Consider the following 20000-nt stretch of genomic DNA (forward strand, 5'->3'; position numbering starts at 1 on the left):
AGTCTGGGGGCCGTTAATAAAGGTGGAGGAGACGTGGGGGTCTAGTCTACTAGTCTGGGGGCCGTTAGTAAAGGTGGAGGAGACGTGGGGGTCTAGTCTACTAGTCTGGGGGCCGCTGTGTAAAGGTGGAGGAGACGTGGGGGCCTAGACTACTAGTCTGGGGGCCGCTGTGTAAAGGTGGAGGAGACGTGGGGGTCTAGTCTACTAGTCTGGGGGCCGCTGTGTAAAGGTGGAGGAGACATGGGGGCCTAGTCTACTAGTCTGGGGGCCGCTGTGTAAAGGTGGAGGAGATGTGGGGGCCTAGACTACTAGTCTGGGGGCCACTGTGTAAAGGTGGAGGAGACGTGGGGGCCTAGACTACTAGTCTGGGGGCCGCTGTGTAAAGGTGGAGGAGACGTGGGGGTCTAGTCTACTAGTCTGGGGGCCGTTAATAAAGGTGGAGGAGACGTGGGGGTCTAGTCTACTAGTCTGGGGGCCGTTAGTAAAGGTGGAGGAGACGTGGGGGCCTAGTCTACTAGTCTGGGGGCCGCTGTGTAAAGGTGGAGGAGACGTGGGGGTCTAGTCTACTAGTCTGGGGGCCGCTGTGTAAAGGTGGAGGAGACGTGGGGGCCTAGTCTACTAGTCTGGGGGCCGTTAGTAAAGGTGGAGGAGACGTGGGGGCCTAGTCTACTAGTCTGGGGGCCGTTAGTAAAGGTGGAGGAGACGTGGGGGCCTAGTCTACTAGTCTGGGGGCCGTTAGTAAAGGTGGAGGAGACGTGGGGGTCTAGCCTACTAGTCTGGGGGCCGCTGTGTAAAGGTGGAGGAGACGTGGGGGCCTAGTCTACTAGTCTGGGGGCCGTTAATAAAGGTGGAGGAGACGTGGGGGTCTAGTCTACTAGTCTGGGGGCCGTTAGTAAAGGTGGAGGAGACGTGGGGGTCTAGTCTACTAGTCTGGGGGCCGCTGTGTAAAGGTGGAGGAGACGTGGGGGCCTAGTCTACTAGTCTGGGGGCCGCTGTGTAAAGGTGGAGGAGACGTGGGGGCCTAGTCTACTAGTCTGGGGGCCGTTAATAAAGGTGGAGGAGACGTGGGGGTCTAGTCTACTAGTCTGGGGGCCGTTAGTAAAGGTGGAGGAGACGTGGGGGCCTAGTCTACTAGTCTGGGGGCCGCTGTGTAAAGGTGGAGGAGACGTGGGGGCCTAGTCTACTAGTCTGGGGGCCGTTAATAAAGGTGGAGGAGACGTGGGGGTCTAGTCTACTAGTCTGGGGGCCGTTAGTAAAGGTGGAGGAGACGTGGGGGCCTAGTCTACTAGTCTGGGGGCCGTTAGTAAAGGTGGAGGAGACGTGGGGGTCTAGTCTACTAGTCTGGGGGCCGCTGTGTAAAGGTGGAGGAGACGTGGGGGTCTAGTCTACTAGTCTGGGGGCCGCTGTGTAAAGGTGGAGGAGACGTGGGGGTCTAGTCTACTAGTCTGGGGGCCGCTGTGTAAAGGTGGAGGAGACGTGGGGGTCTAGTCTACTAGTCTGGGGGCCGTTAGTAAAGGTGGAGGAGACGTGGGGGCCTAGTCTACTAGTCTGGGGGCCGCTGTGTAAAGGTGGAGGAGACGTGGGGGTCTAGTCTACTAGTCTGGGGGCCGCTGTGTAAAGGTGGAGGAGACGTGGGGGCCTAGTCTACTAGTCTGGGGGCCGTTAGTAAAGGTGGAGGAGACGTGGGGGCCTAGTCTACTAGTCTGGGGGCCGTTAGTAAAGGTGGAGGAGACGTGGGGGCCTAGTCTACTAGTCTGGGGGCCGTTAGTAAAGGTGGAGGAGACGTGGGGGTTAGGGTTAGGGTTAGGCTGGTGAAGGTGTCGTATCTGCCGGCGAGGCGTCACCGGCCACAGTCATGCAGTTGGTGATGTGCTGGATGTCCTGCCACAACCACCATGGGTCGCTGGTCCTCAGTCTCCCTCTGGTAGGCTGCTTTAGCATCCCCGACGCCGGACGTGACAGCGGCATTGCGGTCTTCTGGTTTGGGTTCACCCGGATGTGTTTGCCGACTGTAACAGCAGCTGGCACGAAGCTCCTTAAATCTTAACAGTCTTTGTGGTGGTTTGACACAACCTGTCAACACCCCGACAGCTGACCAATCACATCACTGGAAAATAGAGTCATCAATCCTACGGGATCCCGACATGGACAAAAGTCCTCAGTTCACAATAAAAGTAAAAAAGATCAATATATATTTTTATAGTAGTAATAGTCAGTAGAAACATTTTATTGTTCCGTGTGTCTGGTTTTATATCAGAGTTTCTAACAAACGGAGATCGTTAACGACACTAAACATATATTTTAATAGTTTAGTTGATTTTCTCCCGGAGTGAAGCTGACAGTGAGGATGATTTTACTCTCTGATTCATCGCTGCAGTCAGAATAACATCAGACAACTGTGTGATGAAAACTGCAAATAAACACCAGAGAACAATAATCCTCACTGTTAATTGGCTCCATGATTATAAATCATCAGTCATTAAATACTTTTACACTCTTTGCTTCAGCAGCAGAAACAGTCTGACGTTACTTTAAGTTTGTTATGTGACATATTCAGATGGTTTGTAAACAGTGAAAATACTCCCTCTATACTTCAGTCATATAGAATAATTCCTACATGTATTTTATTTATTTATGATTTCTAGTGTTTGTTGTATGATTACAGGCTCGTTTACATTTCACTTGGTTGAATCTGCAGGTTCTTGGTTTCACTGTTTCATCTCATATGAAGAACTTCATTCATGGTTCTGATGACGTCACTCGTAATCAACAACCCGACTCTTTCACATGAACGCGCTCGTCGCTGTTAAACCAGAGCTGGTTGATAACAGCTTCATAGTTCTGGTTCTGGACGGACAAAGTCAGGTTTAGTGAAGCCAGATAACCAGAGCCAGACTTAGTTGCTTCGTAGGTCACCCATCAGACATGTAAGTTCACGTAAACAAAAACACCGTAAAGTACACGGCGTTTGTTCCGGTTTGACGCCGTTTAAGGAACCTTTCAAAGTTAATCACAGCTGTCCGACTCTAAGCGACATTTTCTCTCAGTTTAAGTCACTCTGGATGTTTTACTCACCACTAACCGTGTGCCGGTGTCCGTTAGCTGCTTGTCTCCGCTCCGCGGGCTAACGTTACTTTAAACTGGGACCCGAGGACCAATCACAGGGCTTGCACGGGATTACGTCACGCAGAAATCGGTCTCGCGCTCGGATTCAAGTGGTCTCGCGAGACTACTTGTTAAAAACGTGATTTATGATGTAAAAAATATTTTTATTATTATTGTTGTCATTATTATTATTGTTATTATTATTGTTGTTGTTGTTGTTGTTGTTCACCGAAAATAAAATAAATACATTTTTTATCTCAGTATGTGGAAAAACAAACAAAATAGGTCACGTGATGACAGCTGAACCATCTCCATGGCAACTGTGCTCCATGCTGATGTGGCCGATGAAGAATCTCAGCGTCTCACCAGTTCGTGTTAGAGAACTTCCCTCAGATGTTTTTCCACTCTTTAAAGGTTTTAAGGGGAATCACCGTTGGGGAAACTTGTTTTTTATGCCAAACGAAGAATAAAAATAAACCGTCACCTTTTTCACCGAGACGTCATCAGTTACGCATTCTCCCAAATAATTTGAAAATTAAATTAATCCACATGATGTGAAAAATGCGTGTAAAATCTGTGGGTGACACTCGTGGATTTGTCCAAGTGGTGTTGCCATACCTAGCTGTCCAAGATGGCGGACCCGTTCGCGCATGCGCGACTCAGATTTTGCGGTGACGACAACAAGGAGCAGGATTTGCGGCGGATTTTCAGATTAGTGCCTCAGAAGGAGCAGCTGGCTGCGACTTTAACGCTTCATCTGGTCAGATGCGACTCTAACTACCACTAACGTTACGAACTACCGACCACCGACTCCAACTGCTGCTTTAACTCTAACGTTAACTCAACCTTTATGACGGTTGGACTGAAAACACATCAGATACAAAGCAGGAGAGACGCCGCGAGGAGACGCTCGACACGGTTTCCTTGGCAACGGTGAGTGATCAGTTGCTGATAGCAGCACGGATCAATGATCAAACATTTAACTGAACTATATACATATATAACCTGATCAATATCGTTATAATTACAGGAGGCAAATAGTTAAAGATAATTTAATTTCTCTCTAAAGGTCCAGCACCAGAAACACATAAAGATCTGAAATATTATATTAATAAGTTAATAAGCTCTGATTAGTTGCCAACTATTCAAGTAATCATTTTTGATGATTAATTGATTCATTTTGATAATTGATTAATGTTTTGAATAATAAAGTCCAAATTCCCTAATTCCAGTTTGTTAAATATGAATATTTTCTGGTTTCTTTAGTCTCTAAGACAGTAAACTGAATATCTTTGTGGACAAAACAAGACATTTGAGGACGTCATCTTGTGAAACGCTGATCCACATTTTTCACCATTTTCTGACACTTTATGGACCAAATGACCAAATCAATATATCAATAAAATAGTTGGCAGAACAATTATTCAGCAGCTCTGACTGGACTCCATGACAATCAAATAATTGCTGGTTGAATTTTCTGACATGTGAAGACATGATATGTACAGAACAGACGTGTACAGAACAGACAGAACCGACATGTGTGTACAGAACAGACACGTTGTGTGTACAGAACAGACAGAACCGACATGTGTGTACAGAACAGACACGTTGTGTGTACAGAACAGACACGTTGTGTGTACAGAACAGACAGAACAGACACGTTGAGTGTACAGAACAGACACGTTGAGTGTACAGAACAGACAGAACAGACATCTTGTGTGTACAGAACAGACACGTTGTGTGTAAAGAACAGACATGTTGTGTGTACAGAACAGTCAGAACAGACATGTTGAGTGTACAGAACAGTCAGAACAGACGTGTTGTGTGTACAGAACAAACATGTTGTGTGTACAGAACAGACAGAACAGACATGTTGTGTGTACAGAACTGTCAGAACAGACGTGTTGTGTGTACAGAACAGACAGAACAGACATGTTGTGTGTACAGAACAGTCAGAACAGACATGTTGAGTGTACAGAACAGTCAGAATAGACGTGTTGTGTGTACAGAACAAACATGTTGTGTGTACAGAACAGACAGAACAGACATGTTGTGTGTACAGAACTGTCAGAACAGACGTGTTGTGTGTACAGAACAGACAGAACAGACATGTTGTGTGTACAGAACTGTCAGAACAGACGTGTTGTGTGTACAGAACTGTCAGAACAGACATGTTGTGTGTACAGAACTGTCAGAACATACACGTTGTGTGTACAGAACTGTCAGAACAGACATGTTGTGTGTACAGAACTGTCAGAACAGACGTGTTGTGTGTACAGAACAGACAGAACAGACATGTTGTGTGTACAGAACTGTCAGAACAGACGTGTTGTGTGTACAGAACAGACAGAACAGACATGTTGTGTGTACAGAACTGTCAGAACAGACGTGTTGTGTGTACAGAACAGACAGAACAGACATGTTGTGTGTACAGAACTGTCAGAACAGACGTGTTGTGTGTACAGAACTGTCAGAACAGACACGTTGTGTGTACAGAACTGTCAGAACATACACGTTGTGTGTACAGAACTGTCAGAACATACACGTTGTGTGTACAGAACTGTCAGAACAGACACGTTGTGTGTACAGAACAGACAGAACAGACGTCTTGTGTGTACAGAACAGACAGAACAGACACGTTGTGTGTACAGAACTGTCAGAACAGACGTGTTGTGTGTACAGAACATACACGTTGTGTGTACAGAACAGACAGAACAGACGTGTTGTGTGTACAGAACATACATGTTGTGTGTACAGAACAGACAGAACATACACGTTGTGTGTACAGAACAGACAGAACAGACACGTTGTGTGTACAGAACAGACAGAACAGACGTCTTGTGTGTACAGAACAGTCAGAACAGACGTCTTGTGTGTACAGAACAGACAGAACAGACACGTTGTGTGTACAGAACTGTCAGAACAGACGTGTTGTGTGTACAGAACATACACGTTGTGTGTACAGAACAGACAGAACAGACGTCTTGTGTGTACAGAACAGACGGAACAGACGTGTTGTGTGTACAGAACAGACAGAACAGACACGTGTGTACAGAACAGACAGAACAGACATGTTGTGTGTACAGAACAGACATGTTGTGTGTACAGAACAGACGTCTTGTGTGTACAGAACAGACAGAACAGACCCGTTGTGTGTACAGAACAGTCAGAACAGACGTCTTGTGTGTACAGAACAGACATAACAGACATGTTGTGTGTACAGAACAGACAGAACAGACATGTTGTGTGTACAGAACAGACGTCTTGTGTGTACAGAACAGTCAGAACAGACATGTTGTGTGTACAGAACAGACAGAACAGACATGTTGTGTGTACAGAACAGACGTCTTGTGTGTACAGAACAGACATAACAGACATGTTGTGTGTACAGAACAGACAGAACAGACATGTTGTGTGTACAGAACAGACGTCTTGTGTGTACAGAACAGTCAGAACAGACATGTTGTGTGTACAGAACAGACAGAACAGACATGTTGTGTGTACAGAACAGACAGAACAGACGTCTTGTGTGTACAGAACAGACGTATTGTGTGTACAGAACAGACAGAACAGACGTCTTGTGTGTACAGAACAGACAGAACAGACGTCTTGTGTGTACAGAACAGACAGAACAGACGTCTTGTGTGTACAGAACAGACAGAACAGACACATTGTGTGTACAGAACAGACACGTTGTGTGTACAGAACAGACAGAACAGATGTCTTGTGTGTACAGAACAGACGTCTTGTGTGTACAGAACAGACAGAACAGACGTCTTGTGTGTACAGAACAGACACGTTGTGTGTACAGAACAGACAGAACAGACATGTTGTGTGTACAGAACAGACAGAACAGATGTCTTGTGTGTACAGAACAGACAGAACAGACGTCTTGTGTGTACAGAACAGACAGAACAGACACGTTGTGTGTACATAACAGACGACTTGTGTGTACAGAACAGACAGAACAGACACGTTGTGTGTACATAACAGACGACTTGTGTGTACAGAACAGACAGAACAGACGTCTTGTGTGTACAGAACAGACAGAACAGACACGTTGTGTGTACAGAACAGACAGAACAGACGTCTTGTGTGTACAGAACAGACAGAACAGACACGTTGTGTGTACAGAACAGACAGAACAGACACGTTGTGTGTACAGAACAGACAGAACAGACACGTTGTGTGTACAGAACAGACAGGGTTGGCTGAATGGTTCCAGCTCATGGTAACGTGATGTTGACTCACCTGTACAGGTAGTGACATCATGTCCATGTCGGAGGTGTGTGCAGATGGAGGGAAGTGGCTGGACGCTCACTACGACCCGGTGGCGTGCCTGAACACCTTCTCATCCTGCGTGGCGCTGGCTGACCTGAGTGGGGACGGCGAGAGCCGGCTTGTGGTGGGAGACCTGGGCGGCCTGGCGGGCATGAAGCTGAAGGTTTACCGTGGCACGGCGCTGCTGAGTGAGAGCACGCTGCTCGACCTGCCCGCCGGCCTCGTCGCCTTCTTCATGGACCTGCACGAGCCGCGTATCCCGGCCGTCGCTGTGGCGTCTGGACCCTGCGTCTACGTCTACAAGAACCTGCGGCCATACTTCAAGTTCACCCTGCCAGGGTCAGAGGTCAACACGCTGGAGCAGGTGAGTGTGTGTGTGTGTGTGTGACTCCGTGTTTTCAAACGACATCCGAGTTTAGAGAAAATCTGGTTCCATATTTATCGCTGTAAACATGACGGCTCAAAGTACAAATCTTCATGTTGACTCACAAACCTGAGAACAAAAACTATTGATCCAACATGTTCTGAGTGTAAATGTCCAGCTGCAGATGAGCTCAGCTGGTTCAGAGTTGATCCTTTATGATCAGACTCAACATCATTGATCAGGATCAATAATACTTTACTGAAGCATGAGCATTAAAAACAGTCTTTTTACTGTTTTTTGTTCCAAGTCTCTTTTTAAAAACCAGGAAGTCTTTTTCATCTAAACTCTTATTGTTGTTGTTGTTGTTATTGTTTATGTTGTGTTCTATGTTATTGATACAGCAGCACTTTGACTTTCTCTATGATGAAAGTGTGGAACAAATTTATTGTTTTATTATTTTATTGTTATTTTTTATTTAGAAAGCAAACAGCAAGAATTGATATCTGACGCAGCTCCCAACAGTTTACATTTCAGACATTTTCCTGTTATTTCATCCATATTTATATATTGATATATTATTTGTACATATTCATTGGTTCGTTGTATATATTATTATTATCCTGTGTAGCCGAGCAGAACAGAAAGCATTTCACTGACATTATTTACAGAATATATTTGTGACAGATAAACTAATTAATTTTATATACTTAATTATTTTCAAAAAATCTACAATATGTCAGATGTAGGATCAATCCATATCTCTGATTGACTATTCCTTTATGTGATTAGTCATGTGATCAGTCGGATATCAGCATGTCTGATAAATGTGATGTTTATATGTAAATGGGAGGAATAACCCTTTAATAAGCTTACTATACCGGTGACGTGTGCTGCGCTGTGATTGGTTAGGACGTGTGGCAACAGGTGAGGGAGGGGCATATCGACCCAGTGACCCTGAAGGAAATGCTGGAGAGCATCAGGAAGAAGGCTGAAGTCCCGCTGTCCGTCCGCTCACTCCGGTTCCTCGCTCTGGACGTCAATGACACGGACGAGTTCGTCCAGCTGCACAAACAGCAGCCAATCAGACGGCAGGTACGCCTCACACACACAAACAGCAGCCAATCAGACGGCAGGTACGCCTCACACACACAAACAGCAGCCAATCAGACGGCAGGTACGCCTCACACACACAAACAGCAGCCAATCAGACGGCAGGTACGCCTCACACACACAAACAGCAGCCAATCAGAAGGCAGGTACGCCTCACACACACAAACAGCAGCCAATCAGACGGCAGGTACGCCTCACACACACAAACAGCAGCCAATCAGACGGCAGGTACGCCTCACACACACAAACAGCAGCCAATCAGACGGCAGGTACGCCTCACACACACAAACAGCAGCCAATCAGACGGCAGGTACGCAGCTGAAGAGACTGATAACATTCAGAATCAGTCCAGCCGACTCTCAGTGTTGATCAGACAGCATCAGACTCTGGATGATGGTTTCCATGGAAACATAAAGTGAGAGCTTCCTCACCTGCAGCTCTGTGTTTCAGACAGTCATCACCTGCATCGGGACTCTGAAGAAGAGCACGGCGGACGAGGACGGCGTCAGCTGTCTTGTGATCGGCACAGAGAGCAACGACGTTTACATCCTCGACCCTGAAGCTTTCATCATCCTCTCCAAGGTAGGTGCTGCTCTGTATCGTACCGGTACAGCAGGTGCTGCTCTGTATTGTACCGGTACAGTGCTGCTCTGTATCGTACCGGTACAGCAGGTGCTGCTCTGTATCGTACCGGTACAGTGCTGCTCTGTATCGTACCGGTACAGTGCTGCTCTGTATCGTACCGGTACAGCAGGTGCTGCTCTGTATCGTACCGGTACAGTGCTGCTCTGTATCGTACCGGTACAGTGCTGCTCTGTATTGTACCTGTACAGCAGGTGCTGCTCTGTATTGTACCTGTACAGCAGGTGCTGCTCTGTATTGTACCGGTACAGCAGGTGCTGCTCTGTATTGTACCGGTACAGCAGGTGCTGCTCTGTATTGTACCGGTACAGCAGGTGCTGCTCTGTATTGTACCGGTACAGCAGGTGCTGCTCTGTATCGTACCTGTACAGCAGGTGCTGCTCTGTATCGTACCGGTACAGTGCTGCTCTGTATCGTACCGGTACAGCAGGTGCTGCTCTGTATTGTACCTGTACAGCAGGTGCTGCTCTGTATTGTACCTGTACAGCAGGTGTTGCTCTGTATCGTACCGGTACAGCAGGTGCTGCTCTGTATCGTACCGGTACAGCAGGTGCTGCTCTGTATTGTACCGGTACAGTGCTGCTCTGTATCGTACCGGTACAGTGTTGCTCTGTATCGTACCGGTACAGTGCTGCTCTGTATCGTACCGGTACAGTGCTGCTCTGTATTGTACCGGTACAGCAGGTGCTGCTCTGTATCGTACCGGTACAGTGCTGCTCTGTATCGTACCGGTACAGCAGGTGCTGCTCTGTATCGTACCGGTACAGTGCTGCTCTGTATTGTACCGGTACAGCACGTGCTGCTCTGTATCGTACCGGTACAGCAGGTGCTGCTCTGTATTGTACCGGTACAGTGCTGCTCTGTATCGTACCGGTACAGTGTTGCTCTGTATCGTACCGGTACAGTGCTGCTCTGTATCGTACCGGTACAGTGCTGCTCTGTATCGTACCGGTACAGTGCTGCTCTGTATCGTACCGGTACAGCACGTGCTGCTCTGTATCGTACCGGTACAGCACGTGCTGCTCTGTATCGTACCGGTACAGCAGGTGCTGCTCTGTATTGTACCGGTACAGTGTTGCTCTGTATCGTACCGGTGCAGTGCTGCTCTGTATCGTACCGATGCAGTGCTGCTCTGTATCGTACCGGTACAGTGCTGCTCTGTATCGTACCGGTACAGCAGGTGCTGCTCTGTATCGTACCTGTACAGCAGGTGCTGCTCTGTATTGTACCAGTACAGTGCTGCTCTGTATCGTACCGGTACAGTGCTGCTCTGTATCGTACCTGTACAGTGCTGCTCTGTATCGTACCTGTACAGTGCTGCTCTGTATCGTACCTGTACAGTGCTGCTCTGTATCGTACCGGTACAGTGCTGCTCTGTATCGTACCGGTACAGCAGGTGCTGCTCTGTATCGTACCTGTACAGTAGGTGCTGCTCTGTATTGTACCAGTACAGTGCTGCTCTGTATCGTACCGGTACAGCAGGTGCTGCTCTGTATCGTACCTGTACAGTGCTGCTCTGTATCGTACCTGTACAGTGCTGCTCTGTATCGTACCTGTACAGTGCTGCTCTGTATCGTACCTGTACAGTGTTGCTCTGTATCGTACCGGTGCAGTGCTGCTCTGTATCGTACCGGTACAGTGCTGCTCTGTATCGTACCGGTACAGTGCTGCTCTGTATCGTACCGGTACAGCAGGTGCTGCTCTGTATCGTACCTGTACAGCAGGTGCTGCTCTGTATCGTACCTGTACAGTGCTGCTCTGTATCGTACCGGTACAGCAGGTGCTGCTCTGTATCGTACCGGTACAGTGCTGCTCTGTATCGTACCGGTACAGTGCTGCTCTGTATCGTACCGGTACAGCAGGTGCTGCTCTGTATCGTACCGGTACTCTGTCATGGATCTCAGAGAAACAAAATTTTGTCCATTTTGCTTTAAAAAAATGACAAATGATTAATTAATTATCAGAATTGTTATCAATTAATTTTCTATCAGTCAATCAATAGATGAACTGACCAAAGCTCTAATGTGTTAATACAAATATTAACGTAATGAAGTTACATGTAAAATCATTTCGGACATAAACAACTAAAAACATGTTCTGACTCTTCAGGAAACAATGTAAGGTCCACCTCTTGTTTCCGGGGCTTTCAGCCACATCTCATGGCTTCCCTCAGCAGATTGTGTTGCTCAGTTGTCATGGAAACGGTTTAGTTGTTGTCAAGCAACCTGAGTATGAACTTTTCTCTCATGTTATAACAGTTAATATTCATCATATGGTCGAGGCTGCATGTTTACGTCACATTATAAGAAACTAAACCATCTCTATGACATTATGAAGGAAAGCAGGGCGAAACATTTGGCATCAGCTCAGCTGCAGGAGCGGCCAACAGGAAGTCAGCGATGGCTTCCCGTCGCCTTAGGGGCTCCACTCCGGATTTTCTGTCTAGGTTTACACCCTTAGCCTTTCCTTCTCTCAAAGATATCCACAAGGCAGTGGAGCCATCCTGCATGGCCTACCCCATCCAGCCAGTGGACCTCCTCCACCCTAGCTATTGGCTGTCTGATACCGCTCAGGTGGTGCAGGTGGTGTGGTGTAAACACCAGCCCCCTCACGTGGTTTAGTCCACCAGCTGAAGCGGTGTACCAGGATGTGGCCCTCGGAGCCAACACATGAGAGATTTAGGGGATGGATGAGAACCAGTGATGCCTGTCCACCCTACCAAGTGGGGTGCGGCTGCCGGTCAACAAAGGTACTACTTCTATCCAGGGCCCCATACACCCCGCTATGACAAATGAGCAAACCACATTCACTGAGGAGGGCCATGAGATGTGGCTGAAAGCCTCAGTAAGTTGGGTGTCCTAACATGTCTGTGCCTGTTGAAGATGTCGCTGCCTGACGCCCCCACCATGATGGACGTGACGGGTCAGTTCGATGTGGAGTTTCGCATCACAGTGGCATGTCGCAATGGCAACATCTACATCCTGCGCAGGTGAGACACACACCTGACTGACACCTGTCCTCACCGTCAGGCCTACATTTCCCAGAATGCCTTTCAGCAATCCTTACAGGAAAAACAGCATCATGTCTGTGATGAGTTCTGGTCTGTTTCCTGATCCTGTGGGTTAAACACAGACTGATATTACACTGATGTTTGTCCTGAAGGGGGTTCATCCTTTGGAAGATCATGAACTTTCATTTGAGACAACTAGAACAAAAGTCAGCTGTTATGGAAGATAATTTGGTTTCTTTTGTATAAAAATGATTTCTAAATGAGCGCCAGTATCCTACAGAGAGACAGAAGGAGGCATCACTGCACTAAAAGATCATAACAAGGATATGTATGGAATCACATTTGGCTCCATCAGATTCAGTGTTTTGTGAAATGATGTTCAGAAATAATGCTTCTGTGTTGCTGTTGTTGTATGTTATCATTTGAAAAACTGAAAAAAACTCTGCAGGTGAAATTCATGTTTTTAAATGTGCAGAGGAGACTTGAGGATGTGTAATAAAGTCACCGGTGATATCGACAGTGAGGTTACACAAAAACTCTGATTCAAAGCAAATCATAAAGACTTTGCTCCATAGTGCCGGTGGATAGTCAGTATGAATTTTAACTTCTGGCAGCATTTCTGCTCTTCAGGAGTCTCTGTGTAACTTCTGATCATCATCTTAAAAGAATGTTTACCTGATGCACATCTGGTGCAAAGGACAGTGCAGTCATGAGGGAAAACAGTTGATGATGGTCCATAACCAAAACATTGTGTCTCTAAGAAATGTATTGATCCATTTGACCCTGATTTGATCCCATATACTGTAGATGGATATAAAAGATGGAACAATATGATCCGTCTGAGGAATCTGACGTGTTGCTGCTCTTTAGGGAGTCGGACAAACCGAAGTACTGCATCGAGCTGTCGTCTCACCCAGTGGGCCTGGTGAGAGTCGGGAAGAACGTGGTGGTGGGCTGCACCGACGAGAGCCTGCAGGGCTTCACCCAGAAGGTAAAACAGGAAGTCATGCTGAGCAAGCTGCAGACTCACACATGTCAACACACTGACGACTAAGTTTACCCAGATGTAGACATTTGTGCAGTCAGCCATGTTGTCCGTCCCAGGTGGATACTTTCTGCGTCTACTGTCAGTCAGACTCAGAGACAAATGTCTGAAATGATTCCTGTAAAATCCAGTTTAAAGCTGGAGAGGGTTCAGCAGTTTGTCCTGATACATATAGTTTAATCTGAGTCCCCGTCAGTAACACAGCTGAGAGCAAAGTTAGCTCCACCCACAGCCTGAATCAGCAGAAGAAGAAACCTGAGGTGTCTGTTGTGTTTCAGAGGAACCTGCTGCAAACAGCTGTATCTGATCTGTGTTTCAGGGGAAGAAGCTGTGGTCGGTGGTCCTCCCGGCTCCTGTCACCACCATGGCATCCATGGACCTGCCCACGAGGGGCTTCCAGGCGGTTCTGGTGGGTCTGGCTAACTGTGAGGTCCATCTGTATCGGGACAAAAACCTGCTGAGCACCATCAAGACACCAGATGCTGTCAGCAGCATCTGCTTTGGCCGGTACGGGCGTGAGGATGGGACCCTCATTATGACCACCAAGGGGGGCGGCCTTATGGTGAAGATCCTGAAGAGGACAGCAGCATTCGAGGACCGGGATGGTGCCCCCGGCCCACCGCCAGCCCAGAGCATCCGCCTCAACGTGCCCAAGAAGACCAAGCTGTATGTGGACCAGACGCTGCGGGAGCGCGACTACGGCGTGGCCATGCACCGCGCTTTCCAGATGGACCTGAGCCGCCTGCGTCTGGCCGCTGCCAAGGCCTACGTGAAGGCCTTGGAGTCCAGCCTGACCCCTATGTCCTCCAGCCTCACCGAGCCACTCAAAATGAATGCCGTGGTCCAGGGTCTGGGCCCATCCTTCAAACTCACCCTGAACGTGCAGAACACAGCAGCGTGTCGGCCCGTCATGAACCTGGCCATCAGCTTCCTGTACGACGAGAGCCTGTACCGGATGAGGAACCCCTACATGAGGATCCCACTGCTGGTGCCCGGACTTATCTACCCCGTTGAGACCTTCGTGGAGTGCACCAGTGACAAGGGCATCTCTGACATCATCAAGGTGTTCGTCCTGCACGAGGGCCGCAGCATACCGCTGTTGACGGCTCACATCAACATGCCTGTCAGCGAGGGGGTCACACTCAACTGAGAGCGCCGGGGTTCAGACTCACAAATGTCCCTTCAGCTGGACGTCAGGAGCAACAAACATGTTCCTCATTTAAAACCTCACGTTGTCAGTTTTAGGCAGTTTTATTTAGACAAAGCTCTTGTGTTTCTGCTTGTGTTTAAACAACTGTTGCTTCTTTTGTTCAGTAATAAAAAACATGTTGATATTTCTTAAAGTGAGACATCACTTAAAATATCTCCGAAACCAGCTGTTAGATTCTGTGGAACATGAATGTCTTTATGGGGCCAAGAGGTCAGGACAGTAATCACAGAGGATTCTGGGATGTCTGACAGCTGAGCGCCAGGTCTGGCTGAATCTGACTCTGCTTGGTTTTCCTCCTTGGTTCAGTTCGTTTGTGCAGATCAGAACTCAGCAATCGGACCAAAAGAACCGCTTAGACCCTTTAGAAGAAGTGGTCAAAGTGGAACGTGATCCATCCTCCATCTGACCGACTACACGGCTGCAGGTCTGAGCTGACCGGCTCCAGAACCAGTAGCTCTCTGATACACTGTTTGTTCTGCTCTGAACCGGTGGATCAGGTTTAAACTCAGTTCAGTTTCTTTTCACACAGAGAAAAATCCAGCAAACCAAAAAAAAATGCGTCACTGACAGCCAGGTGAGAATGTGCTCTCTTCTCATTGGTCAGATGTGTTTGGGGTGTGAACACAGGAAGAAGCTCTGATCTGCTCAAATATCAAGAAAACAACAGACTTCTGCAAGTGTTCCACTACAATCGAACCAACAAGAGTCTGACTGAACCAGACTGATCTACACCGGCCTGAAGAGGTTTTGGCTGCTTTCACCTAGAACCTGATTGATCCGGTTTATTTGGGCCATGTGACAGCTGTCAGTCAGACTCTGGCGTGGAAGAAACCAGGAGAAGGAGGATCACAGACTCTGGTGGTTCGGAGCAGATCTGTGATAAACCAGGGTTCAATCAGCTGATCTGTGAGTGAAGTAACATCTGTATTTGTGTACGAGCTCACAGTAACTCTGCTGGAATATTACACAACCTGTTTCTGTCTGTTATGACACCTGCACTCATCACACTGATCAATCTGATCATCTTTGTAACTCTAGGAGATCAATAACAACTTCATGTTCAGTAAAGTCTAATCAGTCGTGACAGCTTGTTTACTCCTGTTTGTTTGTTTGTTTATAGGAAGTCAGAGCTCTGTCTGATGAACAGCTGCATTAGAATAAATGTCATAAAATTCAGATTAATGAGCTGCTGATGTATCAGTTCAAAGTCTACATGAATGTTTTAATTCTTCACAGAACAAGAACAAATATTATAAAATGTTACGACTGAATTTATAACCTTTCTTTATGTATTATTAACCGTTTCAGATCTTACCCGAACCCTTCCTGTGTGATGTTGTTAGAGTTCATGGGTGAAACAGAGAGACGTGTCAGAGCTCTCATTAACGCTCATTAAAAACATTAATAAGACAAATGTTTCCTGAATATTGTCTGTTTTGAAATGTGTGAAAAGAAATAAAACAGTGAATAATAATAAAACATGCTGGTACAGACGTCATGATTCACTGAAGGAACTCATAATGCTTCCACTTGTTGAAATAAACAGGATGTTTCTCATAATTATTAGATAATACATCCAAATGACATTATTAGATTGTAAGAAACTGGATGAGAACATTTCTAATAATTATGACTTTATCATTTGTTATTCTCTTCACATTGTTGCATCTCCAGCTGAACAAACAACAGAAATTAATTTGATTTCTTTAATTAGTGTATTAATTGAACTGTCTTCTTGTTTCCTGTAATTAATATAAATTACTTTCTTTCTTTACAGGAAAGTACTTGGGAGTCATGTGGAAATTATTAATACATTTTCAGACTTAATAAAATTAAGTGTTACCATGAAAATGCGACCCTGCAGGCAGCTGCAGGTCTCTGGTAGGAGGTCAGAGGTCACATACAGGTGAGGACAGGACAGGTAAACAGCTTCTGATCCACACGCCAGTCCAGAAGGTGGCAGTAATGCACCAACTACTAATAAACAACAGTAGAAGAAGAAGAAGAAGGTAAACAGCTGCTGCTTGAATGATTAGTTTCTATGGCAACAGTGCCAGTGAGTTGAGGCTAAATCTGTACCGATGTCAGATCATCAGGTGCATGAGGGCTCTTCATTTATTTATTCATTTATTTATTCAAACTGTCAGCATACACACGGTCCCAGAAGAAAACAAAAGGAAAATCAGTGTCAAACAGAAACAAAACAAAACAAACGTAAAATAAATAACAGATAGAAATAGAAATAAATATGTGATTTTATGACAATAAGTTCACTTTAAACTTTAAAAGTATTGCATACAGTCATTGTTTTGACTGCTTTTTTGTTTTGTGAGGAAGAAATCCTTCATGAATACAAAAAATAGAGTTTTTTTGTTTGTAAATTTACATTTGTGAATGTGGAATTTGGCAAAACATAAAATTAGATTAATAATAAAAAATGCATTATAATCATAGCAACCAAATATAATAAAGAAAATGTTGTCAACTATAAAATTATTAACTTCCAACAGTTCATATGTAAATTCAGGAGACCAAAATAAATGGGAGCAATTTTCAGGATGTAATTCACAGAAAGAGCAGTTTACATCCATGTCACTCTTAAACTTCTGTAAGAAATGTTTCACTGGATAAATTAAACTTCTTTTACCTTTTTTGTTAGAAGGAACTTGTGGTGAGATGAGTTATGAAACTTATGAAAATGTTTTACAGGGAAAGAAAAGAGAGTCAAAACTGGGAAAATGTGTTTTTATTTCACTGTGTGACGAGATGACATCTGTGTGAAATCGGTGGGGCAGGTGCTGTAGCTGGTGAGCTAACATGCTAACCGCTAACATGCTAGCCAGGCCAAGTTAAACTCTACTAGAAAAGATCTGTGTGGATTTTCTTTCCCCTGCGAGTGATCAAGTGATTGCAGCAGCTCCGTTGGAGTAAACTCAATTTGCCAGAAGATGTTTCCGTTTTAAATCCTGATCAGGCTCTTAAACCACACCTGCTGTTACCACAGTAACCATGGGTGTCACCAAATCCACCAGGACTGAAACCTGAAGGATGCCTGCATTCAGTCAGCCATATCAGGGGACAATTACAGGTGCTCAATAATATCACTACTGTAAGAAAACCAATAGAAGAGCTCCTCGTCATATTCCTGCTGACAGACAGAAACCCTCAATATCTGATCATACAAAGAAGCTAATAAAAACAAAATAAAGATTAAAGTCCACTGTTGTTGGAATTGCTGAACAAACACTGCAGCTGGGTTCATGTTGTGAGACTGAAGGTTAAAAACAAACATGTTATGTAACAAGCGTTTTATTATATACTCTACTGACTCTGAATGTGAAGCCATTAAAAGTCAAGTGAGGTGATTTAAACGTAAAGTTAGTAAGTAAGATGTCACTATGATATAAAATGTAAACAAAGAACTTGAATTGTCTGGTTTAAGCCTGCTCATGAGAGCAGCTGTAACTCCAGGGAATCGAACATTGATGTGCTTTCACAGGATTTTTATCTTGTGTGATTGAAATAAAACGTCACATGTTGGGTCGACTGACGGACGATAGTGTCACACGTGAACTGGAGTTGAGGAGCAGCACACCGTGTTTTATTCACTAAAAGTTTTCGACTTGTCTTCATTAGTGTCTGACACTGTTTCCAGTTTCCTTATACACATTAATCCGTCATGATGCAGATGCGTTACCATAGAAACCAAGTAAACAAAACATTGTCAACATCCCTAAATCATTACTGTCAGTTATAGAAATAATAACCATATGAATGTATGAATGAATGAACGGTTTTATTTCCGTATCTGGTCATTTACATGACCCTTCCCTGGTTTTATAATTCATCTCATACATCTAGTTTTCTAGTTTTACATCCAATGTTCAGCTTACATAAAAAACACTGTTCACTTTAAACCATTGATCCAGAATTCAGATGACATACACACTCTCTGTCAGCTGATACTTGCTGTCATGTCTCCAGTGGGTTTAACAAAAGACCTACAATGCCTACAATGATAAGTAATGACTTACTGTAATGATAAGTAATGACTTACTGTAATGATAAGTAATGAAATCTGCCCTTTATTGCAGCTTTTACTAACCAAAACAACTCTCGTCTCTTTTAATCTAAAATTGTTTTTGAAACATGAAACTCGCATCTCTGCTCCTTTTCTTTATCAAAGAGCTTGTGTATCTGTTTATTCTCTGGGTGAAATTCCCAGAGTAGTGTTGTCAGGTTCTTATAGTCGTGGGTGCTTTCCTAAGAGTCCTGGTTACATAAACATTATCCCAGCATATCATATCTCAGGCGAGGAATCTGGGAAATCTGCAGAGAAGCTTGTTTATTCTTTGAGTGCAATTCACTGTTCACAGGTCTCCCAAATCAAATATCAATTATAGTGATAATCAAACACAAACGGCCACTGGAGGGAATTTGAAGGCATCTCCAACGCTTCGTGGTGCAAAAAGAGGTCTGCCATGTGTTTACACTTAACACTTTATTTATGCGTAGCTTTTAAACACCTACAACAGCCAGGTGCACGTACGAAACAAAACACTAACACGACCCGACCAAAACACCCACATGGTGGAAAAACTGACTTCCTCGGTTCTTAATTTGTAAGCTACATAACTGGTGTGATTACCTACCTGTGCCTTCAGGTGAAGTAGCAACAGCAATATTTACAACATATAGCACACATCAACAACATTAATGATACTTTGGAATCTCCTGTTTGTTTCCAGCTGCAGCACTGCTCCAATTAATTGAAGCCAAAATCAACATTAAAGTCCAATGTTGAGCAAAAACGGCATTTACGCTTGGCTGCTAGCAGCAGAGCTACAGGCTATAAAGTGCAGAGCGCTGATACGAGAGCAGTGCAAAGAGACAGATCATCAGCTCACTGGACACACAGATCGACTGCTGGAAGCAAACATGCAGGCGGTGGTTTTCCTGATCTCAGCGGTGTTGGCTGGTAAGAACAGCAGCTTTTACCTCTGATCTGATAAACTGTACGACTCGCTCACAGTGTTGGAGGGTAAACAGTCACAACATTAAAACATTACTGTCAGCACCACCACTGACTGTTTAAACTGTTTCTTTCGTGTTCCAGCTGTAATTTCATCCAGCGCCGGTTATCAGTTCGGACCGCTATGCTGCAGTAATCCTACAAACGCAATCCGAGGCTCAGATATCTTTGGAGAAGGGAGGTTTGGAGCTTCAAGGTAAT

General features: G+C 45.4%; 3 protein-coding genes across 4 annotated transcripts in view; 2 read left to right on the forward strand and 1 right to left on the reverse strand.

Annotated features, from left to right (window-relative positions):
• LOC137171931 (kinesin-like protein KIF20A) overlaps nt 1-7462 on the reverse strand; it is a 19771-nt gene extending 12309 nt beyond the window's left edge. Inside the window, exon 1 of one of the 2 annotated variants that reach the window (XM_067576127.1) lies at nt 7357-7462. The gene's annotated coding sequence lies outside the window, so the exon portion shown is untranslated. Of the gene's footprint in view, nt 1-3075; nt 3184-7356 lie in introns of those variants that run through there. The other variant, XM_067576126.1, reaches the window with a different exon arrangement.
• Nucleotides 3391-14900, forward strand: bbs1 (Bardet-Biedl syndrome 1). The gene is made up of 7 exons (XM_067576125.1): nt 3391-4038; nt 7365-7750; nt 8660-8842; nt 9311-9442; nt 12385-12491; nt 13383-13503; nt 13877-14900. Exons 2-7 carry the CDS (start codon nt 7376-7378, stop codon nt 14705-14707), a joined length of 1749 nt encoding a protein of 582 aa, XP_067432226.1. The 5' UTR covers nt 3391-4038; nt 7365-7375; the 3' UTR covers nt 14708-14900.
• Nucleotides 14901-19612: 4712 nt separating this feature from the next.
• LOC137172359 (leukocyte cell-derived chemotaxin-2-like) overlaps nt 19613-20000 on the forward strand; it is a 1198-nt gene continuing 810 nt past the window's right edge. Inside the window, exons 1-2 of the mRNA XM_067576747.1 lie at nt 19613-19745; nt 19884-19995. Of these exons, the coding sequence (XP_067432848.1) occupies nt 19706-19745; nt 19884-19995 (152 nt within the window). The 5' untranslated portion in view covers nt 19613-19705. The remainder of the gene's footprint in view (nt 19746-19883; nt 19996-20000) is intronic.

Source organism: Thunnus thynnus, chromosome 20 (assembly GCF_963924715.1).
Source record: "Thunnus thynnus chromosome 20, fThuThy2.1, whole genome shotgun sequence".
In the NCBI taxonomy this organism is placed as follows: Eukaryota; Metazoa; Chordata; class Actinopteri; order Scombriformes; family Scombridae; genus Thunnus; species Thunnus thynnus.

Bases quoted from the DNA above. Each gene is read 5' to 3' on its own strand.
- bbs1 (XM_067576125.1), top strand. From the start codon at position 7,376: ATGTCCATGTCGGAGGTGTGTGCAGATGGAGGGAAGTGGCTGGACGCT. The intron at 12,492-13,382 runs GTGAGACACACA...GCTGCTCTTTAG, and splicing joins AACATCTACATCCTGCGCAG to GGAGTCGGACAAACCGAAGT. The intron at 13,504-13,876 runs GTAAAACAGGAA...TCTGTGTTTCAG, and splicing joins TGCAGGGCTTCACCCAGAAG to GGGAAGAAGCTGTGGTCGGT.